The sequence below is a fragment of the Mirounga leonina genome, unplaced genomic scaffold (genome assembly GCF_011800145.1).
Source record: "Mirounga leonina isolate KUSES-001 unplaced genomic scaffold, KU_Mleo_1.0 Mir_154, whole genome shotgun sequence".
NCBI lineage: Eukaryota > Metazoa > Chordata > Mammalia > Carnivora > Phocidae > Mirounga > Mirounga leonina.
This window is the reverse complement of record NW_023270389.1, coordinates 55,856,796-55,882,671: the sequence shown is the minus strand read 5'-3', so window position 1 is coordinate 55,882,671 and position 25,876 is coordinate 55,856,796. Positions and strand designations below refer to the sequence as shown.

The following is a 25,876-nucleotide window of genomic DNA, read 5'->3' as shown; positions in this document are numbered from 1 at the left end:
GGGTGTTGAGTTTCATAAGTTCTTTATAGATTTTGGATACTAGCCCTTTATCTGATATGTCATTTGCAAATATCTTCTCCCATTCTGTCGGTTGTCTTTTGGTTTTGTTGACTGTTTCTTTTGCTGTGCAAAAGCTTTTTATCCTGATGAAGTCCCAATAGTTCATTTTGCCCCTTGCTTCCCTTGCCTTTGGCGATGTTTCTAGGAAGAAGTTGCTGCGGCTGAGGTCGAAGAGGTTGCTGCTTGTGTTCTCCTTTAGGATTGTGATGGACTCCTGTCTCACGTTGAGGTCTTTCAACCATTTTGAGTCTATTTTTGTGTGTGGTGTAAGGAAGTGGTCCAGTTTCATTCTTCTGCATCTGGCTGTCCAATTTCCCAATACCATTTGTTGAAGAGACCTTTTTCCATTGGACATTCTTTCTGGCTTTGTCGAAGATTAGTTGACCATAGAGTTGAAGGTCCATTTCTGGGCTCTTTATTCTGTTCCATTGATCTATGTGTCTGTTTTTGTGCCAGTACCATACTGTCTTGATGATGACAGCTTTGTAATAGAGCTTGAAGTCCGGAATTGTGATGCCACCAGCTTTGCTTTTCTTTTTCAACATTCCTCTGGCTATGCGGGGTCTTTTCTGGTTCCATACAAATTTTAGGAGTATTTGTTCCATTTCTTTGAAAAAAGTGGATGGTATTTTGATAGGGATTGCATTAAATGTGTAGATTGCTCTGGGTAGCATTGACATCTTCACAATATTTGTTCTTCCAATCCATGAGCATGGAACGTTTTTCCATTTCTTTGTGTCTTCCCTCAATTTCTTTCATGAGTACAGATTCTTTGCCTCTTTGGTTAGATTTATTCCTAGGTATCTTAGGTTTTGGGTGCAATTGTAAATGGGATTGACTCCTTAATTTCTCTTTCTTCTGTCTTGTTGTTGGTGTATAGAAATGCCACTGATTTCTGTGCATTGATTTTATATCCTGCCACTTCACTGAATCCTTGTATGAGTTCTAGCAGTTTTGGGTGGAATCTTATGGGTTTTCCACATAAAGTATTATATCATCTGCAAAGAGTGAGAGTTTGACTTCTTCTTTGCCGATTCGGATGCCTTTTATTTCTTTTTGTTGTCTGATTGCTGTGGCTAGGACTTCTAGTACTATGTTGAATAGCAGTGGTGATAGTGGACATCCCTGCCATGCTCCTGACCTTAGGGGGAAAGCGCTCAGTTTTTCCCCACTGAGAATGATATTCGCTGTGGGTTTTTCATAGATGGCTTTTATGATCTTGAGGTATGTACCCTCTATCCCTATACTCTGAAGAGTTTTGATCAAGAAAGGATGCTGTACTTTGTCAAATGCTTTTTCTGCATCTCTTGAGAGGATCATATGGTTCTTGTTCTTTCTTTTGTTAATGTATTGTATCACATTGATTGATTTGCAGATGTTGAACCAACCTTGCATATGCCTCTGAAGTGTTTTCTTAATGTGGTATTTTTATTGTTTACTCTATATCCTGCAATTTTGCTTTTTCTATTTTAGAAAACCATTTTATAAAAAATAATGTAATATTAAAAACCAGCCCAACCAGGATTCCAATCATCAGATATTCAAATTAGTGGAGCTCAGTTTAATAAAGATTGATGGCACAATAGTGAATCCATGAATGTAAATTCCCTAAGAATAAAATGTGTTTAATATGTATAGAATCTCTACCCTTACAACATAATGCATATAAAAAAATCACTAAACTCCTTCAAGGCAAAAAGACCTAACATATGAAATATATCAAGCAACTGAGTCATAGCAAAATCTTTCTTAAGAACAGTACTATGAAGATAAAAGAATTTTGATAAAGCATTTTCCCATCTGAGAACACAAAGCATTTAAAATCATTGAGCATAAATATAAAGAAAGGGCAAAGTTAGGAAATATTTGTAATATCAGAAAGAATTAAAATAGTTATATTTCATATTTAGATCTCATTTATTTTATTTATTTATTTTTTAAAGATTTTATTTATTTATTTGACAGAGAGAGAGACAGCGAGAGAGGGAACACAAGCAGGGGGAGTGGGAAAGGGAGAAGCAGGCTTCCGGCCTAGCAGGGAGCCTAATGCAGGGCTCAATCCCAGGATCCTGAGATCATGGCCTGAGCCAGAGGCAGTTGCTTAACCAACTGAGCCACCCAGGCACCCCTAGATCTCATTATTAATCCTAAAAATATTAACATGTTAATGGAAAAATTGGTAAAGGACATGAATAATTTATAAATAATGTGGATAATAAACATACAAAAAAAGTTCAACCTCATCAATATTCATGGAAATGCAAATAAAAAAAGACACTCTATTTTTAGAGAAATGATATTAGTCCATATTGCTAAAAGTGAAATGCTAGGAAACTGCCCACGTGTGCATCAACAGATGAATGGATAAAGAAGATATGGTGTGTAGGTGTGTGTAGGGTGTGTGTGTATGTGTGAGTGTGTATGTGTGTTTGTGAGTGTGTGTGTGTGTGTGTGTGATGGAATATTACTCAGTCATCAAAAAGAATGAAATCTTGCCATTTGCAATGACATGGATAGAACTTGAGAGTATAATGCTAAATGAAATAATTCAGTAAGAGAAAGACAAATGATTTCACTCATATGTGGAATTTAAGAAACAAAACAAATGAGCAAAGAAAAAAAGAGAAACTGATGGTTACCAGAGGGCAGGTGGGTGGGGGGATGGGTGAAATAGGTGAGAGGGATTAAGGAGTGCACTTGTGGTGATAAGCACTGGGTGATGCATGAAATTGTTGAATTACTATTGTACATCTGATATAACACTTTATATTAACTATACTGGAATTAAAATGAAATAAAGGAAAAATGTGAAATGCTAGTTGGAAATACAAACATGCCTTCTTAGAAGGTAATATGTCAAGTACAAAAGTGTTCATACCTTTTGACTTAGTAATTCTACTTTTAGGAATTTAAAGAAAAAATCAGAGATGTGGATAAACATTTACATACTATGATATTTATTCCACATTATTTCATTTGTTTATATATATTTACTTACATCTATTTTTATGTGATAAACTGAAAAAAACTAAACATACAATTTAACAATTTTTAAATTATGATACATTTATGTAATAGAATATTATACAACTATTAGAAATAATTTTTGAAGACGGTTCAATGAAATGGGAGAATACATTATGATCTATTAAGTAAATAAGGTACTATATAATTACATATAACATTTAATCTCAATATATTGTTTTTTTAACTATGCAGAAGGAAATGTACCAAAATATTAAATGGTTATCTCTGGGTCTGGGATAACAGAAAGTTATTTTCATTGTTTATACTACTCTGTACTTTCCAGTTTTCTATCACAAATTCAAATTATTTTTAAGAGGGAATTTTTTAAGGAAAAATGTATCTGGCAAATCAAGAGAACAAAGTGAAAAATACCTATTTTTTTATTATTATTATGTTCATTAGCCAACATATACCTATTTTTTTAATACTTTAAAAAAAAAACTTAAACCATTTACCTGTGGTATACAGTCAGTGTATGCAAACATTGATTTAAAGCGGTCATCCATGCTTATGTGGTAAAGGACACACATTGCTATTTGTTTGTAGTTTTCATTACCTGGGTACAAGAAATCAAGGATATGATTAAATCATAGATATAATGATTTTTTTTGATATAACACACTCAAATTAATATATTAAAACTTTCAAATGATTGATCCTAATTTAGAAAATATTTTCAGCTCCCTATTTCAATCCCAAAGTTTGGAATATACTGTCTGTGAAATATCACTAATATCCAAGAGATAACATGTATTTTGCAAGGTATGTTTGTGAAAAAAAATTAACCACAAACCAAAGAATTTATCGTTTTCAATAGCCTACTATAAAATAGATCGGGTCACTGGCCTCCCCACCCTTACTGTTCCATCAAAATATGTGATTAGTACAGTTCTTGACAGTGATGATATATGCAAAATAGTAAGTGGAAAAGTGTATTTAATTCTATGAATCAGAAACTGGAAAAATAATCTAAATGATTTAAAAAGAAGTACAACAGTATTTGTAACGTTAAAAAACACATGACTATAAAATATTAAGGGCTGCCTGGAACTTCAGAGGTCAGGTGATCCTAGCCTTATACACCTTGAAACTGAGAAAGAGAAGCAAATGATATATTACAGACTGAAAGATAAAATGAGACTCATATATCATGCAATCCTTCCACTTAGATAGGTCTTATTGTAAGGACCTATTTATGATCTCCAAGTTAGTGACAGAACTAGAATTAGATAAGTTGTTTAACTAAAAAGTTTTACTCAAAATAATATCCTGAGAAATCTTCGAAGATATCTGGAGTTTAAAAAAATCAAGCAGGTAAGTGAATTTAATTGATAAATAGTGTATGAAGATTTTATATATGTTCTAACATGGAGGATAAATTTAGTATCTTTATCCTTGTGTCTACCATACCATAAAATTACTAAAATACTTAAGTGTTTTTTAAGATTGTTTTAGATTCTGATTGAATTTTTTCATATATTAGGCATATTTTTTAAGATGGTTACAAATTCTTAGAGGGGCGCCTGGGTGGCTCAGTTGGTTAAGCGACTGCCTTCGGCTCAGGTCATGATCCTGGAGTCCCGGGATCGAGTCCCGCATCGGGCTCCCTGCTCGGCAGGGAGTCTGCTTCTGCCTCTGACCCTCCCCCCTCTCATGTGCTCTCTCTCTCTCTCATTCTCTCTGTCTCAAATAAATAAATAAATAAAATTAAAAAAAAAAAGAAATTCTTAGAGGATATAAACTTTGGTATTCTCACAAGGCTTAGTAGAGCACATGGAAGTTTCCCAATAAATATCTGCTGAATGATTCTATTTTTAGTATTTAAACAGCATAATGACTGTAGTTAACAATCCTGTATTGTATATTTGAAAGTTACGAAGAGAATAAACCTTAAAAATTCTCACCACACACACACACACACACACACACACACACACACACAGTAACAGTGTGAGGTGATGGATGTGCTAACTAACCTTATTGTGGTAATTACTTTGCCATATATATATATATATGCCATATATATATATATATATATATATAAAATCATTACATCTTATACCTTAAAGTTACATAAAGTTTTGTCAATTAGATCTCAATAAAGCTGGAAAAAAGAGCAGTGTTACACAAAAAAATTAGAGGCTAAAACAGAAGAAATAAGCACATTTATTCAAAGACAGACATTACTAAATTCTAAAAACTCCAGATTTGAGAAAAGTATTTTAAGGAGTTATGGGAGGTTCTTTACAAGTAAGTAAAAAAATATACTGACCCTTTATCTCTAGCTCTTTGTTTTCCTGGACCTTATATGTTAGATAAAAAATATATCATATGGTAAAGGAGAACAAAGTGAATCTTCAAAACAATCTGTCAAGTATATATTATCATCCCTATGTTTCAGATGAGGAACCTAATGCTTAGAGAAAAACAAATATTCGCTACACAGCCTTGTAAGTGGTTGAGCAGTGATTTAAACTCTGATTCTAAAATCTTCACCAGGTTATGTTACGATGCCACTCAAATATTTTTTATATCATAAGATGAAACGGCATTCTAAGTAAGATGTTATTATTGCGTATAAAAGACTGATCTATACTGACATATGACAGAATAAAACATATTTTTGAAATAGATTTTTTAAAAATCTGGACTTTTGCATCTTTTAAAATTGTTTGGCTAAAGCCTATTGCCTTTGGTTTTCAATATCAATATAAAAATGACTCCTTGGGATAAAACAAAAACAATAAAATCCATTCTTCATCAGATGAAAACATACTAGTAAACATTCAAATTTAACTAAAAATCTGTGAATTCACTAACTCAACCACTTGGAATACAATGCATGAAGAAGGTACATTTTATATGTGAAGTAACAGGATTAACTTATTTTATCTGATATTTAATGTCTTTTTCTGTGTATCATTATAATTTAGAGAAAATTTTCAGAATAAAGAGTCCACACCAAATCATTTAGGTAAATTTCAGGCCTTTTCTAGTACTTGAAAAACTTCACTACACAATCTATGGAGAAGACAGACACTGAATGAAGGAGATAAGCTCTAAGGATATTGACCCTAGGCTTAGATGAAAAGGTAAGATAAAATAATATAGGAGAAAGTATACCTAATTTGAAGATGAAGCTTAGTAAATGAGAAACACAAGTTAACTGTAGGAAATATATATATATATATACATATACTAAGTATTTGGGGGTAATAATTTTTTTGGAGGAAGATGTAATGCAAAAATTGTGAAATTACTCCAAAAAGAGAAAAGTAGAGACAAACTGGGTGCTCCCAACTCCAACAGTTGTTCTTGGGATCAAAGCAATTTAAATAGAAAAGATTGATAGATATTAAAATAAAGCACATTTTTACACTGCTGAAGGCATTCACTTATACTTCTTCTAGTATAAAACGCATTTGCCATAGGAAAATAAATCTTTGTACAACTTTTCATAAGACGTAGATTAAAAGTGAAAAATACTAACTCTATTCTCTAAGGAGGAAGGTATCCCTTAGGGTTTGGTCAGATTTTTTTCCAGGGACTAAGATACTTTTAAATCTTTTCAAGTAGGGTCCTTCAGCAAACTCTCATGTTCTGAAGGCAAGTCTCCTTCCCTGCTGTTCTAGTTTCTTTCTATATGTTGTTCAGCTATGGGCATGTTCTAATCCTACTTAATTTTTACAAAATATTATCTTTTTAACAAAATATTATTTGAAGATATTTTCTCTATGTAGTGGGTTTACTGAAAAGTAGGATTTCAATGCATACAACCTAGTAAATGGTAAAAGAAACAAAGAGAAATCAATAACAAGATTCTTCGCTACCATATGATCCAGCAATTGCACTACTGGGTATTTACCCCAAAGATACAAAAGTAGGGATCTGAAGGGGTACGTGCACCCCGATGTTTATAGCAGCAATGTCCACAATAGCCAAACTGTGGAAAGAGCCAAGATGTCCATCAACAGATGACTGGATAAAGAAGATGTGGTATATATATACAATGGAATATTATGCAGCCATCAAAAGGAATGAGATCTTGCCATTTGCAATGACGTGGATGGAACTGGAGGGTATTATGTTGAGTGAAATAAGTCAAAAAGAGAAAGACATGTATATATGATCTCACAGATATGAGGAATTCTTAATCGCAGGAAACAAACTGAGTGTTGTTGGAGTGGGGGGTGGGGTGGGAGGGATGGGGTGACTGGGTGATAGACACTGGGGAGGGTATGTGCTCTGGTAAGCGCTGTGAATTGTGCAAGACTGTTGAATCTCAGATCTGTACCTCTGAAGCAAATAATGCGATATATGTTAAGAAAAAAAAAAAAAGAAGAAGAAGGTAGTGGGAGGGGAAGAATGAAGCGGGGGAAATCGGAGGGGTAGACGAACCATGAGAGACGATGGACTCTGAAAAACAAACAGGGTTCTAGAGGGGAGGTGGGTGGGAGGATGGGTTAGCCTGGTGGTGGGTATTGAGGAGGGCACATTCTGCATGGAGCACTGGGTGTTGTGCACAAACAATGAATCATGGAACATTTCATCTAAAACTAATGATGTAATGTATGGGGATTAACATAAGAATAAAAAAAATAACAAGATTCTTCAACATCAAAGTAAATCACCAAACAAATTAAAATTCAATGTGGAACTAGGAATGAAATAGGAAGCTATTCCATGCTTGAGGAGAGTCTACTGCTGGTATCAATGAAAATGAGTCTAAAAAGCAATAATCTAAGGTGGTGCATCATTCACATGAGAGAAAAGAAAGATTCACTTTTAAGAGATCTATACTCCATAAACTAGGTAACAAGATCCTTTAAAGCTAATGATAATGTATATATAATGATTATATATATATATATATATATTACCTTACATACATATATATAAGATCTGTATAGATATATACAGATAGATAGATAGATGATAGATAGATAGATAGATATAGATAGATAGATAGATAGATAGATATACATATCTTCCAAAGGATAACTCAAAGGATATGCAATAGAATAGGAAGTCTGGAGAAGCGTTCTTAAATTATAATTATTTCTAAAAAACAGATGAAAGAAACAGATCTCAGCAATAACTTACATTACTTGTTTTTACACAGCAACACTAAATATCTAGTTTCAAGAAGCAGAATGGTTCATTCTGCAGCCAGTTCTAAATCTGCTCTTGGATGCTCTTTCTCTTCCCTTCATATTCATAGCCAAAGATGGAAGCTCCTTGCAGTTCTCCACACCTTCCTAATTCTTCTCTATCTGTGATCCTCTTTTAAAAAAAAACCAACAACAAACTCTGAACATCTTCCCAGTTTCCCATAATCTTTTGTTTCCCCCATAATCTTTACCTAAAATGATTATCATGCCCTAAAGCATGCTGAAAACTAAAGGGATGAGGAAACAGAAGCTGCAGGAGACCCAGGCTGTCCTGAAAGACTGTGGACAGCCATTCTTTTTATAACCATAGTTCTTTGAGAAAAGAGGAAAGAGAAAGGACTAAGCAGAAAGCAATACTGTTCTTATTGTATGGTAAGCATACATTTTCTCATTTACTCTTCTAGCAAATGAAGAGGTAGGTATTCTCTTCGATTTGGAGATGAGGCAATGATATTCATCAAGCCATGATATTCCTTCAAAGGAAACACCGCTGTGATTCTGAGATTCAAATCTAGGTGTGAACTACAAAGCCTGCTCATGGACTTCCTATTAAGTCTTCCACGAGGCAGCAGAGAGGTTGAAATCAATAATGCCAAGTAAATGTAAGTGACTATCATCATTCCTTAGTGACACGGTACAGGAAGGAGATAAAATTAGAAGGACTCTATTAGATCTGGGAGTCTTGGGGAAGAGGGGAAGGTGGCAGAAGAGCAGAAGAGAGAAGAGGAAATGCTGAACAACAATCAGTTATTTATTGGAGGACCTGTGCCCAGATACAGCAGATTCTAAAGGACAAAAGAAGTTTCTGACAGGGACAAATCTGGGAACTAGATCTTTAGCAGTTCTGAAACTCACTTTCACTAAATTGGACAAGAACTGCTATCAAGTAGTGTTTGATTTTATGAGAAAAACAAGGTGCTCTTAGAAGCTTAAAAAATGTGTAGAGAGTCGGGCGCCTGGGTGGCTCAGTTGGTTAAGCGACTGCCTTCGGCTCAGGTCATGATCCTGGAGTCCCGGGATCGAGTCCCGCATCAGGCTCCCTGCTCTGCGGGGAGTCTGCTTCTCCCTCTGACCCTCCCGCTCTCATGTGCGCTCTCTCTCTCATTCTCTCTGTCTCAAATAAATAAATAAAATCTTTAAAAAAAGAAAAAAGATGCATAGAGTGGTTAATAGCTAGTATAGCATTGTGGTTAAGAGCTCAGACTCTGGAGAGGCAGACCCCTGGGGTTCAATTTGTGACTCTTCCACTTGCTATATAGCCTGTGTTTTTAAACTCTGTGCTTCAGTTTCTTTCTCTCTGTGTGTGTGTGTGTGTGTGGGTGCGCTTCAGTTTCTTCATCAATGAAATTGATAGAACAACTGTACCTAACTCAAAGGGTTGTTATATAAGGATTAGTTAAGAGAATTCTGGTAAAGCAATTAATACTGAGTCTGACACAGTAATAAATCTACTCAATAAATATAATTTCTTATTCTTTGAATGTTTTTTGATTTGACCAACAGAACACTACTATCATGTGCCCCTAAAACATATGGTGGGTTTTTCTAGTCTCAAGATTAGATCGTAGTTAGAAGAAAAGCAGTTTTGAGAAGCAGCTGAGATTTTTCTAGGATGAGCTAGACTGGGTTCAGAGGTATATTCTGAGCCTGTGGCTGAGCCACTTGTCCTTCTATTCTACTCAGTCACTTTCTAAAAAGCTCTACTATTCCCAAAGTTTGGGCTTAGGAGAGTTACCTCATACTACAAGGCTCCACTCATTGACCCCTATCTCATAAGAACCCTTCATCATTCTCTCATTCTTACAGGGTTATTATAAATTCCTTAATAAAAATAAAACTTGAGAAAATAACCAAAGTATAGATTTAGTACATGTTCCTCCTCTACCACTACCACAAACACACTATGAATCTCTCTTCTTTCTTCCATGTTTCTCTATCTCTAAAGGAACTTAATTTCACTCCTAGAGTAGGAAATTATAGAGGTGATCAGCTACCAAGAAGATGAAAGAACACAGAGAGAAGTCTGAAAACACTGAAGACAAACCTCACAATTAGGTACATTACTTATCTTTAAGTAGCATGTCCCATGCTTCCCCCCTTGTTTGGGCTAAGCACAACTGAACAAAAGAAACTGGAATATGACTGACATTACACCAGAGATATATTTTTTTTCTTAAGGAAAGTGTGAAGGGAGGTGATGACATCTGAGGGACTACAATATTGTACTCAGAGGTCAATATAACACAGGTTGTTGATATGTGTTCTAGATTTTGTCTGGGTAAATGTTCCCTAGAATCCAATCAATTTACAAATATCTATAAAATTGACTTTCTTCTTTTTTTGTATTTATTTAGGGAATTTAAAAAGATAGAAACTGACTTTGTCCTTTTATTCAGAAAAAGATGTAAATATTCTATAAATGATCTTGTCACGCATATTACCTTGTTGATTCTAATTCACATCTTATGGTTACAAATCACATATTTCCTTTCCCCTCTAAAGAACTGCAATATATGAATGAAGATTTTAGGACAAAAGTGTCTACCTGGAATGGGAAGATGTCTGGAAATAACCTAAATTCATCTCTTCAAACACAGCTCCACACAAAAAGTAATAGTTTTTTGGCAGTCAACATTTATTATGACTTAAAGGCTAATTTGCAGATCACATAGCAATAAACAGCCATTAAGAGAGATTAAATGGTCCAAGTAAAATTAAGAGCTTATCCTTCATTATAAACTAATCATTTTCTTCATTCATTGGAAGAAAGGATTTCTGAGTTCTTAAAAATAAACCTCAAAAAAATCTTGTACATCCTAAATGAATTTGGGGCCTTAGGGTATGATTTTCCCATAAGAATTCATGACTAAGAACCATAAACTGCAGCTAACCAGCTATGATTCCTCTACATCCTACAAATGGCAGGCATTTCAAAAGGGCTCCTTTAAGACTTATAGACATCAATTATTCCCAACTAAAAACAGGCTGCCAATAGTCTGTATGCTGGCGTAGCACCAAAGGCCCTATGAATTTTGAGCAGAGCAGTGAAAAGACTGAGTATTTTGAGAACTAGGTCCTTAATGACTAGAGGTGGATTAGTCAAATCTGTTCAAGTAATAAGGCCAGGGTGGAAAAAAATGGCCTAGTCATTATGATTCCTTTGGTATTTACGGTAATAAACATGAATCATGATGAACTCACTGGCTATTAAATGCAGAGGTCATAAGTACTTCGATAGGATTTCCACAGGAATTCACCGTTAATTAGCTGGATCATTATTTGAAAGTGTTACTGAATTATCTTAGCAGTTGTGCAGCCATTCCCCCAAAATTGGTCATTCCCAGCTGAGGGCAGTTAATGCCTTAACAAACTGGTCATTAACTCCAGTAACTGATTTTGTGGGAATTATTGCACTTATAAAGTACATTCAAGAGGGTTTTTTTGTGTTTTTTTTCCCCTCTTTTTAAAAAAATCTGCAGCTGTAGTTCAGCTGGAGCAGCTGAAGGAGGAAAAAAAAAAACAAACAACAGTTCTCCAGACTGATCTCATGATCGATTTTCTGCCAATTAAAGGGCAAACGCATGCTGATGGGTTTTGAATTTTAAAATGTCTTCGGTTTTTCATCTCTGAAGTGATTAGTAAAAACACCAGTTAGTTACTAATTTTGTAAGACACTTGGGATTTTCCATTCACAGTTCAGTCAAGCAGAAATATGAGTTTGAACACCAGAACTCAAAGCCAAATTTCCGCTTCTGCAGTAGAACCAGCCCAACACTTTGTAAAAGCAGAGTGAGAACACAAGTTATGGGCCACATGATTAGCCAGATTCTCATTCTCCTCCACACTCCATGTCTTCATTCAAAGTAGAAAACTCCCTTTGAAGTCACAAAGGCCCCATGAGAAGATAAGTTATATGTCCAGTATGATTAGACAGCTTTAGTTTAAACTTCAATTTGGAGAGATCAATTTTTAAGATTGCAACTATACTGGATAGCTGCCCGTTTCAGAGCAGATTTGTTCACAGTCAAGTATAGTAAAGATTTGAGATGAATAGATAAAAACCAAGAGTTTTTAATCATGAGCTGAAGGGTGAAAATTACAGAATTTATAGGTTACAGTGATCAGTATGAAAACAAGTATAACATTTTGTGATACAGTGTTTCATGGATGACTTTTGTGTCCAATTACTTAATTTAAAAACTATAAGAAACTGAAATTGTAAATGTACCATTAAGCTCAGTAGCTCAGTCATAATAGGAGGTATTTACTAAGTAAGTACTCTAAAATCCAACACTTTTGATGCATTTTCATTTGTTTTCTGTATGTATGACTGTACATTTAGCCATGCAGTTTATTTTTCAAATATTTTCAACATGTTTCAATTATTACCTTGTCTGTAGTAGTCTTTTATTACATCCAGGGCATACAACAACAATTTATTTATAATACACCCTACAAAATATGCACACTTACAGTACAAAAGATAGGGACCAAAATAAAGCCCTTAACAATGACTGCTTTCTGGCCTATAGGTCCACACCATTGACTTAATGTGCTTTGGTCAGCTTTTACCATGTAGAAACGGAGACACCCCAGGCAAAATTCACACACAGAGTATTGGAACCAGCTGGTGATAGAAGAATCCTAAGAAAAAAGGCTTCTTGATTTAATTGGGAAAACAGGAGGAAGCATAAATTTTACTGCCATTAATAACTTCAAGCAATCTTGATATGACTCTACCTCACCCTGACGGCTAAACATGTGCTTTTTGTTAAAGTGTTTGCCACATCTGACCCCTATTGTTTGCTCACTTGATCAGGTAAGAAAATGTAGGTTTATTTATAGGATAAATGAGGCCTATTAAAATTGAGAAACAGTGCAGTAGTCTATGAGGAGCTGCATACTGAAACAGATGTGTGAAATTCCATAACAATTTTGTAATAAACAGGCCAAATGAAAAATTTTTAAAAGTCTACTTTAAGTTTCTTAAACCATCATAAAGACAACCTAGTTTTTAAAAAATGGAAAACACCTCCTAATTAGAAAACATTATTTTGACAATTTCCAAACAGTTTTTAATAAACAAGCCAAAAAAAGGCCATTTACCAAATTTTATTTCTTAATTTTAGGATGCTTTTGATAAAATAAAAATTAAGTCATATTAATTATAATGAAAAATAAATAAACAGTATAAGGGAATTTCAAAGGTGTTCAGAACTTTTTAAATTTTCTTTTAAGAACATATGACAGAATGGTCAAAGGAAATAACCCTTAATTTTTAAGTGATCAAAGTTTAGAGTCCTACAGTATCCGCTCTGGTGATCTGCCCACAATAAGGGAAATCAGACTTGTCTCAACCGGAAGAAATCAAACATTTATCACTTAACTCTTGACCTGGTCTGATTCGCTACATGCTGATAAAATCTTTCTACAGCCTTGGAAAATGCCCTGAAACCCAGGTTACCTAATGTAATCTAGATCAAGATGAATCAGGTGCCATTTTTACTCTCAAAACTATTCTGGGTCTACTCACAGAATGTAGAAGCATTCATATCCATTTAGAACACCTTAGAAACCCTAATTTATCTTCCAGTGAAGAGAATATGGTCTAACATTACTCTGACTAAAATGTAGGTCTTTTTGAAATGATTCATGTGGAATTGTGAAATAGGCATGACAATGTGCTACTGAATCTCCAGGATCCTAATTTTACTGCCATAACCAATAAAATTAGTTGCAGCACAAACCAGCCATGTAAATTAGCATGCTTCACAATTTTCAAATTCAGAAGAATAAAAACGTATACAGATTGGAATCTGAATCAAAATTTAAATTATGGACCAATCTTTCATACTAGTTACGTTCAGTGCTATACATGAATCAGTGACCTGGTGTCTCTGGTGATTAAAGGGCAACTTGAAGAAAGATGTCTGGGCTAGTGAACTTTTTTAGTTAACTTGCACATAGATTTATAAATTACATGTGGAAGTGCCTAATACAAGTTAAGCACTTGATGAATATTTATTGAGTATGAGTTTGATCATTGGCTATTATTATTATTATTATAAATATCAAAAAGCTAGCAAAATCTCTAGGTAACACTGCTAATTCCTCAGTTTTTTTAGGAAACATTCTCATCTCTGTGCATAAATGAACTAAACAAGTATCCATAGGATTCAACATTTGTTTTTTTTGTTTTGTTTTTTTATTTGATGGGTTTGTTTTGTTTTGTTTTTCAGAGTTTTTCAAAAGTTTTTATTTTAATTCCAGTTAGTTAACATACAGTGTTATATTAGTTTCAGGTGTACAATATAGTGATTCAACACTTCCATACATCACCCTGTGCTCATCATGACAAGTGCGCTCCTTAATCCCCATCACCTATTTTACCCAGCCCCCACCCCTCCCCTATGGTAACCATCAGTTTGTTCTCTATAGTAAAGAGTCTGTTTCTTGACGTGTCTCTTTCTTCTGTTTTTCCTTTTGCGTGTTTTGTTTCTTAAATTCCACATATAAGTGACATCATATGGTATTTGCTTTCTCCAAATTATTTTGCTTAGGATTATACTTTCTAGTTCTATTCATGTTGTTGCAAATGGCAAGATATCATTCTTTTTTATGGCTGAATACTACTCCATTGTGTGTATACGTGCGTGTGTGTGTGTGTGTGTGTGTATGCTTCCATATCATGACTATTGTAAATAATGCTGCTATAAACACAGGGGTGCATGTATGGATTTTTTAATACCTTAAAAGAACAGTATGCTAATCTAAGATCAAACCCGACTTTTCACCTATTTGAATAGTGCTTCTCAAATTATCTGTGGTGGAGGGTCAAGTTTTTATTTTTCCTCCCATGTATCAAAGATCAATACTTTTATAAAGTATAATAAAAATAAAATTAAGCACAATATATGCAAAATAGAAGTTTAAAAATATTACATTCTGCAGACATAATATTATTTAAGTTGCTATAAGTTGTCTAAACACTTACTCTTGATTTCTAGATTTACTTGTTACAAACCAGTAAAAAACAGTGTATAAATGTGCATTGGTCGCTGAACCACTCTTTGAGTTATCACTGTACTAGAAGATTCCTTGAATTATACAATTCATTAAAGAAATCTGTATCATGTAATCGAAATTAAAGTACTATTTCAAGGTTTAAAACAAACCCCTATAACCAGGCACAGTCAAAACTATGATGTAACAGACCTTTTCTGTGCTCCTCATTTTTTTCGTTTAGCAACCATTAGCCCCTCAAACCTTCCCTTTATTTTTCTTCCTCCTTTTTGAAACTAACATTTGTAGAAGGCTTTCTAGTTATGACAGAAGTAGATATCAATTCTCTTCTCAGATTCCCACAACAATCCTGTGAGATGGATTTTCTAAACAAAAGACTCAGATCTATTGACTTACCTAATGTCACTTAACCAATTAGGAGTGAAGGGAAGGAAAACTCAAGCTCAGCTCTTTAAATGTTCATTCCTTTCATATGTTAATCGATCCAACCACCTACCAAATATTTATTGAGAACCTACAATGTGCTAGGCATTGTTGTAGGTACTGGAAATATAGGAGTGAGTAAGAGTGATACAAATCCACATTTTCATGGAGCTTATAGTCTTTGGGGCCTGGTGGGAATGGTGGTGATGGTGTATGGTGAAGACAATAAATAAAATAATTACATGAAAGATAGATCATGTGGTGATTAACTGCGTTGGAGAAAAATACAAGGAAAAGGAGAAAGAGAGCATCAGAAGCTGAAGGATGAAATTTTAAACAGGATAACCTGAGAGCAAAGCCCTTTCATGAGGGAATGGACCATGCAAAAAATTAGGAAAGACATGCTAGGCAGAAGGAACAGGCAGTACAAAAGTCCTGGGGTAGGAGTGTCACTATTGGGGTCAAGGTTTAGCAAGGAGGCCAATGTGCTTTCAGCAGAAAGAACAAAAAAGAGAGTACTAGGAGATGTAGTTACAGAAGTAAGGAGCTAGGAGGGAACATATAAACACTTGTAAGCCATTATAAGGACTTTGGTTCTTCCTCTGAGATAGGAAGTCATTAAAGATTTTTGAGCAGAGGAATGCCATGATTTAACTCAAATTTTAATGCAATCGCTCTGTGTGCTGTGTTAAGAAGAGAATGTGGGGCAAGGGTAGAAGCGCAAAGACCAGTCAGGATGGCACTGTATTAAACCAAGAAAGAGAAGATGGTGTCTAGGAGCAGGGTGGTAGCAGCTATATTTTGAAGACAGCTGACTGCACAGACAGATTGGATGCAGGGTAGGAGGGAAAAACAGAAAACAAGGAGAACTTCCCCAGTTTGGGTCAATTAATTAGAAAGAGAAAGTTGCCATTTATGGAGATAGAAAAGACTGTGAAAGCATAAGGATCGGGGCTGGTGTGTAACAGAAGCTTAATTTTGAACATATCAAATCTCAGACACTAATAAGGCATCCAAGTGGTAATGTCTGGAGTAAGGAAATCAGAGAAGAGGCTGAAATTATCTTTCTATTTATATTCTGGAGTCATCAGTATAGGCAAAGTATTTAAATAGAATGGATGAAGTAACCGAGAAAGTAAGTACAGATAGAGAAAAATTCTAAGGACTAAGCCCTGGGAGGTATTCTGATGCTTAGAGACTGGGGAGAAAAGGTGGCAACAGAAAAGGAGACTGAAAAGGACTGGGTACTTAGGAAGAAAACCAGAAGAGTATTGTGTCCTGGAAAATCAATGAAAAAAGATGAGGAGAGAAACTGTATCAAGTGCTGTTCACAGGTTGAGTACTATGAATTCTGGGAACTGACCACTGGATTTAGCAATGTAGAGGTCATTGGAACTTGACCAGAGTATTGTGATGGGGCATATATGTGAAAGCCTAACTGGAAAAGATTAAGAAGAGTGTAGAACAGTGAGGAGGGGAATTGAGAGAGGGGAGACAGGAGACAGAAGAGAGGAGAAAGAGGGGTGGGGCACAAAGAACAGAGAGCAGATAAGAAAGGATATGAATGTATGCAAAAAGGAAGAGAGAAACTGGGAGGCAGGAAATGACCATAATTCCTGAGGCATTCTGTAATAATGTGAAGAAAAGAAATGGGATAATAATTGGAAAGTAAGAGAGTGACGTGAGAGTCAAGAAGAATCTTTATTAAGATGGAAGAAATAATAGCGTATTTGTATGTTGATGGAAGGATCTTCTAGAGAGGGAAAAATTAATGCAGGAGAGGAGAATTGCTGCAGCAAGAACCTTAAGTAGGTGACAGGGGATGGGATGGAGAGGGAATGTTGGCCTATGGGAAGAGCAGGAGCAAGTTCCTCCATAATAATGCGAGGGAAGCAAAGTACACAGACAGAGATAGTAGGGGTAAGTGTGGCAATAGGAACTCATGGAAGTCTTCTGACTGCTTCTACTTTCTCAGTGAAATAGGACACAAAACAAGGTAATGATCCGAGGATGAGGATGAGGTGTTAGATTTATGAGAAGGTATAGGAATGAAATTCTCACTTAGGAGAGTGGGAGAATGACCAGATAAAGAAGAAGATGTAGTATGATTGCTGGGCAGCATGAGAAGTCTAGTATTGGCGAATTATCAGAATATACTGTGTGCTGTTGTCCCTCCGTGCTCAGGGTCTTCCATCTCCATCCTCCTACACCGTGTCACACATCCCCCATCCTCCTTCACAAAGTGCCAAAGAAATTGATAAAAATGATTCTAAGATGTGAGTGGTAGAACACTCAAGATGTCTAAAAGGCAAGACTGGAAATATAATTAAATGTCTAAGTATAAGAGAAAATAAGGTTTATCTTAGGGAATGGGAGAGCTTGGGTCATACCTAGAAATCCAATATAAAATTAAGCAACTGTATTTTGGTAAAGCCAAACATGCCTTCTAGCTGGATTTAAGCTGCTAATTTGAGACTCCTGGTATATTATTACAGTCAGGAGTGTTTGCATTTAATAGGAATTAAAAGCTTTAAAGGAATGCTCTAATTCACTGATTTCAAAAGTGTAGTCGAAGGACCCCTAATGGGGATACACGAAGTCACACCATTTTTATAATAATATTAATATATTACTTTCTTTTTTAAAATTCTCATTCTCTCTTAAGAGGCTACATAAAACATATCCAAAATATGATGTCACAACAGATTGTTGAGGGCACTAGGAGAGCCAGCTGGTGTCTACTAAACCTAACTAAAGAAATTTGCAAAAGGTAAATCACTAATTGTCACTAATTTTTTGTTTTGGAAAGAGTTGTTTTTCATAAAATATTTATGTTAACATGTAGCAGGTTTGTTATTTAAAATGAATATTTAAAATTTTTCTCAATTTTAATCACGAATACAATAAATATCCATAGATATAACCCCTCATAAACAAAAAGCTCCTTGGGGTTCCTTGATACATTTTAAGAGTGTTAAAGGGGTCCTAAGACCAAAAGTTTGAAAACTGATACTCTAACCATTGAATTCTTACAGTCTCCTAATAAACAAAGAAAACTTACAAAATAGTGGAGAAATTGTGGAAAGTGGTGATTACCTATAATTTATAGGTAGCTATCTAATCTGTTTAACCATTAGGCTGGCTGTGCCTATTCCATTTTTGTTTTAACACTGCAAAAATTCATATATGTAAGATAAGACCTGCAAATTTTATAAGGTTTATTCCCTTGAATTTAAATTCCTTTGAAAATAAACTGAAAAAATGAAAAGCTGACATGAAAACTCAGAACATTACTCAATTTAAAATACATATCAGTATCATTCACACAGGAGAAAGAATACTGTAAATAAACTCAAAATTGTTCAAAAGAGTTCACCAGTGAAATCTGGTGTTTTTTTAAAAAAATATTGATTATGCATTCTGTAATACACTATCCCTGCCATTATGTGATGTTTAAGCTTCATGCACGAACTATGTCATTATGATCTAGGCTCTTCCAAAGAATACACTTTGGTTGTGAATTTATGCTTGCTTCTGTACTAACATCATCCCCAAGCACATCAAACAAAACTCAGCTTAGAAACATCCAAGCCAAAGCAACCGAGGGGTGCAAGAACATTTGCCTGGTGCATCAGACAAAAAGCTAAGGAAATTTAATTTTCAAGTTATTTTTGAAACACTATCAGTGCATTTTCCAGGAAACCGAAGAACACACTATGACAAAGAATTTCCTTGCCATCTCCCAACCCAGGATATTCTGACATAATAAGGAAGCACTCTTGAGACACATTAAAGCCAAATGGCTTAAGGATTTATGTCAGGGAATTTTTTTTTAATAACGTGATTCTTAGATGAGCCAAAAAAATATCTTTAAACAATTAAAAGCATTAATTCAATATCATAAAAAACCTGACTAAACTAACAATTGATAAATAAAGCCAAACTTTTTAGGTCCAATTCAATTTTCATATAATCACATTTGCTGAAACCATTGGCTATGATAGGTCTCCCAGATGGTAACAAAGTTAGTAGGCATAAGAAATTATGTGTCAAGTGTGGGGATAAATAGAACTGAAAAGATTTATAATTGATACTGAACTAATAAGCAGAGGTAAGTTTAGGATTCTTATGAAATCTTAGGAAAGTAACATATCAAAAATGAAGTAAGAATTGAGTAATTTTGGTGGTATTTAAGAAAAGCAAAACAAAGGAATATTTAGATACAAGATTTCTCATGGATACAAATAAAATTTCTGAAACATTTTGGGACTTAATGCCTTCCTTCTCAGTGCCTAGGAAAAGATCAAAACTATTCAAACATAAATTTCAGGGTAAGTGCAGAAAGAAAATTTTAAGTAATGATTTCAAAAATTCTGTTTTAATCTCTTTATGCATGCCTAAAGTCAAAGAAAAAGCTAAATTCAAAATACCTAAATGAAATAATTTTTGGTTCTACTGAATTACCTTTCACTTAGAGCCTCACATGGCAAAAAAGCTGAATTACAATAAAACTTCTCCTCTGCCTTTAATAATAATTCAAATCACACAATCTTCCTCAATTACATATTTTTTTCAGTTATTTGGCAATTCTCACAACAGCAGGGGTCACAATGTACTAGTTAAATGTTTCAGGATATGCAAGAAGGGGATTAAGTGTTCAGATAGTGCAACTTTATTAGAACCTGAAAGATTCATGATTCATTGTACTCTAGTTAAAATAATCTCTCATTAGGTATAAAAAGATTTTTCAATTATGTGGTCCCCAAATAATAATAAAGAAAACCTACTTAAAATCTATAGCACTTCCAGTTGAAACAGCATCCCTTAAAAATCACTTCCAAAAGTTCTACCACATGTATAGCCCTACAAAAGTAGTTTTACATTTTTTGCATCTTTAAAAAGATAAGCAATTTCTATATATAAAATAGGCAATTCTTTAATTCAGTCATCAAGTTGAATATATATTAAATTGAATTTCTTTCTAAAAAAAACAAAACAAAATGACTACTCATATTCTACTCTATGGTCTTTAATTCCTTCTCCGTGACTACAATGAAGAAAATGTACCCCAAATTCTTCAAATATTTGATTTACAAAGGTTTTTTTCCATTTAAAAAAATTTCATTTCCATGGAATCATTTCAGTCACTACTTGCCAAGAATAACCCAGAAATACTTAGATTATCTACTGTACAACACATAAAAAATCCAGCAGAGACAGTGACTGATATTCTTGAAGATTTGATGGGAAAGAAGTTTAATCCCTTTCTCCTAGTTCAATGTTTTCCAAATGAATGTCAAATTAATTAGAGAACATAAAATCAATGAGTAAGTCATAAGTAGAATAAAAAAAGTAGAATAAAAGTAGTAGAATAAAATAAGTAGAATAAGGGGCGGCTGGGTGGCTCAGTTGGTTAAGCGACTGCCTTTGGCTCAGGTCATGATCTTGGAGTCCCGGGATCGAGTCCCGCATCGGGCTCCCTGCTCGGCAGGGAGTCTGCTTTTCCCTCTGCTCCTCCCCCCTCTCATGTGCTCTCTCTCTCTCTCTCATTCTCTCTCTCAAATAAATAAATAAAATCTTTAAAAAAAAAATAAGTAGAATAAAAAAAGAATGGAAGATAATAGAAAATACAGTTCATTACACATAGAAATGGTAAATACTGCTTTGTGAACATTCAAAAAATTAATATGTTAAAATCAGTAACATATAATAAAATATAATGTATATTAATATGCACATATGGATATATACACATTCATATCACGTTACACATGTGAGTACTAGATTGTAGCATAAACTATACTTTATTACAGACTGAGATAAAAGATGTTTGAAAGTCACTGCTCTATACTAATTATATCCTATCCTTTTAAAATCTATGCTCTCTGTAATGCTTCCTTACTACAACTTCTATATAATTGTAGTGGAAAAATACCAGAAATATTAAATAAATCACTGAATTACTCAATTGAGAAGTCTAGTCTATCGTGTTAGGAGTTAATGATTTAATTTTCCACACAAGTAACATATACATTAACAAGGGTAAAAATGACTATTCTATTATTAATCATTTATCAGAAAATCATTTATACATTAAGTGCAATTTCTCTGGACACAACAGAGAGAACAATCAAGCAAAATAGGTTTCTTAACAGTTAAAAGAAATGTTCCAAAGTCCATGCAATAAAACTTACTAGGAGGAGTATGTAACTGGGAAGAAAACCCTATGGGCATGCATTTGGAATTCATTTTTAACAAAATATACAGTTCAAATAAGCTCAGTTGTCAGTTTCCAAGACCACAGGAGATTAGAAATACATCATTAGAGGAGAGGAAAATTGCTGCTATAGAACTGCTGCTGGTACAGAAGAAATGAGAAGCGACAGCTAAAAATAAGAGGGGAAAACAGAAAACCTGTATATAAAAATTAAAAATACATGGAATTTTGGGACCATTTAGCAAGGGGAAATACTTGAGCACAGTAATATTTATACTCCTGAATAATAAATTATCTTCAAAATTATAAACTCAAATCAATGATTTAAAAAACAGTCACAACTAATAGTCATAAAAGCAGTTAAACCCAGGTACTCTGGCTCCAAAGCCCATGGTATTCACCTACGCTATACTTCTCAGTAAAAATTTAAATTGTTTATGATATTAAAATACATTTAAGAAAATATGAAAAGAAAGATGTAATCAATTTTAAAGATCTTTATATAAAATGATTAAATAACCTTAATGGTATAAGCCAAGAAAACTTACCTATCAAAAAGACCCATTCCTGGATAGCTATAGTTTGTTTTCTATATAATTTCTCATGTTTATAATTTCTTAACACTTACTGTACTGTCATTTAACCCTTCCCTATTAATATGCACTATTTTCTATATACTGAAGATGAGAAAACTCACATATAGGTTAAATAATTTGTACAATAGCACATAGCTAATAACTGCTGAAGCCAGTATTCATAGTCATATAGTCTGGCTCCAGAATTGTAGCTTTTAATCAATGTGCTCTGTGTTACTACAGTTGTTAGATATACTATATATGGTAGTATTGCTATAATGTTTCAGGATGTATTTTTTAAGAGATTCTAGTAATCCTGGAAACCCAGCTAAAATAAAATTCAGGGGCACCTCGCTGGCTCAGTCAGTAGCATGTGTGACTCTTGATCTCGGGGTTGTGAGTTCAAACCTCACAGTGGGTGTAGAGATTACTTAAAAATAAAAATCTTTTAAAAAAATAAAAATCCAGAAAAACTGGAAAATACCTTTCAGGATTGTTAGGTTGCTTGCTCACCAGCATTCCAGTTCTAATCCTCCCAAGCATTTACCCACCCATTTAATGTTTGGCATGGCCATATGACTTGCTGTGATCAATGGAAATATAAACAAAAATTGTATTTGTCACTTCAGAGTGGAAGCCTTCAAGAGAAGTTTGCCAATCTCCATTTTCTCTTTCCTCCTTCCCTGGTGCCACATGGAGGTTCTGTTAGTCTTGGTCTCTGACAGATGCTAACATGGACCAACACTTTCTACTCACTCATTATGGATATAGAATATGAGCAAGAAGTAAACCTTTGATGTGTTTTAAGCTACTGAGATCTTAAGGTTGTTTATTAACAATCATAGCCTTGTTTTCCACTAATAAATTGGTAAGTTCTTCCTGGGAAGTGATGAATAAAAGGGCCATTTTTGGGTCATGATAAATACAAACAATTGTAAAGTTTACAAAATGGTTAAGTTCTAAAAATTCATATTGAAATCAGTTACTTGGAATTTGGAACATTTTTTTTCCATAGGCTCACCTTATAAAAGGCCTACAGAAGCTTATTTAACTCATAATTAAAAAAAAAAGAGTAGGAAATAGTGCCTTTAAAATAATTAAAAGAATGTGACATAAGTAAATAAATGTAAGCCTGTAGATATTGTAAATTCTTATAGACATTTTGAAGCATTTTATAGAAGTTGAAGGCACTGTTCTCTAGTATATTTGAATTTTTCTTCAATATGTACAATTTCTCTCTTTCCTTGATCCTGGAGTATCAGTAGATACTCTCTTTTGTTTATTATGTATGGTTGCCATTGCTTCCATGACACGCAAGTGGAATGAAAAGGTGGAACCAAAGAAAGTTATTAAGCAAAAGACGTATGAACATTTGAAAAAAAATAAATTTCTTAAAATTCAATGACTTATGAGCAATGAAGAAGGGAAAAAAAAAAGACTAGACATACTGACTCTTGCCCTAAACAGAATGATATTAGAGCTTCTTATTAGTGTTCAGATAGATCAACGTTGTCATGAGTTAATAAACATATTGGTTCCTCATATGGCAAAAAGACTGAGTCAATACCAACTTCTCTTTGCTTTTAATAATTATTCAAATCATAACACCTTTCCATATTTTTTTCAATTCATTCTCCAAGAAAATTTTTGTGGATATTTTTGTGAGGAGCATTATTTAGCCACCATCTGTTTTATTTCCCATCGAAAGATAAGCCAAGAAGTTACTAAGGTAAGCTAACCATAAACAACAGCTCCACAGAATCATTTTGCTTTCCATCAGTTTTTACAGATCAGTCAAGAACAGAGGTAAAAACTTCTCAGATCATCCATTTATACTATGTAATGTAATATTTGAATAATACTAGCTTTTTACTTTCTTTGGTGTAGTAAAATATGATGCCATAGGAATTAATACTTCAAAGAAAATAACGAAGCAACACTTTGAAAGAATGACTCCAATGAGCTGAACACTTTTCAGTAGCTCTCTCATCTCTACCATAAGAAGATTCCAAGGTGTCATCATTACTTCTCAGTAATGGCCTAAACTGGATGTATTTTTAATGTATTTGCTGAAAAATAAACACATTTCTCCGAATGTCTCCTTTAATGGTTTCCTCTTTCCACTTTTATTCTATCAGACAAGTTTTTCTTTTTTAACCCTTACCTCTCCTGAGCTCTAGACCTATGTTTCTATCTGCTCACTGAACATCTTTGTCTGTGTCTCCAAAATATCTCAAACTGAATCTACTGCTGACTCCCTCCAACGACTTCTTTCACAAATCTGTCTTTCTCTTCCGGGCACTAGCATTCTAACCATCATTGGGTTTTATGAGTTCTTCCTCTCTCTATCATTACCCACATTTGAAAAGTAAGCATGTCATATTAAGTCTTTCAGTAATATGTACCTCTTTTGCCTCATGCCTGATATACTACCTCTTCCCTACTCCATGTTTTCTGTACTTTTGGTCTTGCTGTTACAACAGACTGTGATTCTCATCTTTAGACTCTAGTTCTAGTCCCGCCAATAGAATAATGTCAAATTAATTTCTCTAGAGCAGTACTCTGATTGTGATCCAACTGGCTCAAAAACCTGCAATGATTCCCACCATCAGTTAAATTAAGTATAACTTATTAGCATAGCCTTAATCTTCATAATACCACATAAGAGCATAAACCCCATTTATTTTCAAGGTTATCTCCCACTATCTTCTTAGCTGTTTTTCCTCATACTGACCTAGCACCACCTATGCCTTAGATAATGTTGATCACTTTACCTGAAATACTTTCTACAGCCTCTATTTTTCTTTATAAAGATCACCTTGTTAAGGGGACACATCTGTCAATGTCCATCTCAAATTGCACTCTGCCTATGAAGTACCAATAAGGGAGCATTCTCTTTTGAATCTCCATATGTCCACAGATTGAAACATATTTCCCCATGGTGCTTAGCACTGTGCTTTGCCATAGATTTTCAACATTTTACTGAATTAAAATTGAATCAAACTGCACACACATCGCAGGAAAGTAAAAATATATAAGCTACCTAGTTTGTCAATAAAGATTTAATATCTATGAGAAGGGTATTTGTACTCAGAGAAAAATAAGTCAGCAACACTTATAGAATTTCCACTGTGATCAAATAATGATGATGATGATGGTGGTTAAAAAATGATTATAGCTAATATTTATTAAGAAAATACTATGTGCCAGGTACTATTCTAAACACTCTATGCAATACCTCATTTAATCTTCAAAAGAACTTTAAGTTGGTTATAATTATTATCTCCATTTTAGAGATGAGAAAACTGAATCAGAGTTTCGGTAACTTGCCCAACATAACATAGTTAGAAGTAAAAACAGTCATAATTCTAGTAAGACTC

General features: G+C 34.2%; 1 protein-coding gene across 1 annotated transcript in view; it reads right to left on the bottom strand.

Annotated features, from left to right (window-relative positions):
• Window positions 1-25,876, bottom strand: part of KIFAP3 (kinesin associated protein 3) — a 187,573-nt gene that overhangs the window by 67,457 nt on the left and 94,240 nt on the right. Inside the window, exon 11 of the mRNA XM_035010840.1 lies at window positions 3,543-3,643. Coding sequence (XP_034866731.1) covers window positions 3,543-3,643 — 101 coding nt within the window. The remainder of the gene's footprint in view (window positions 1-3,542; window positions 3,644-25,876) is intronic.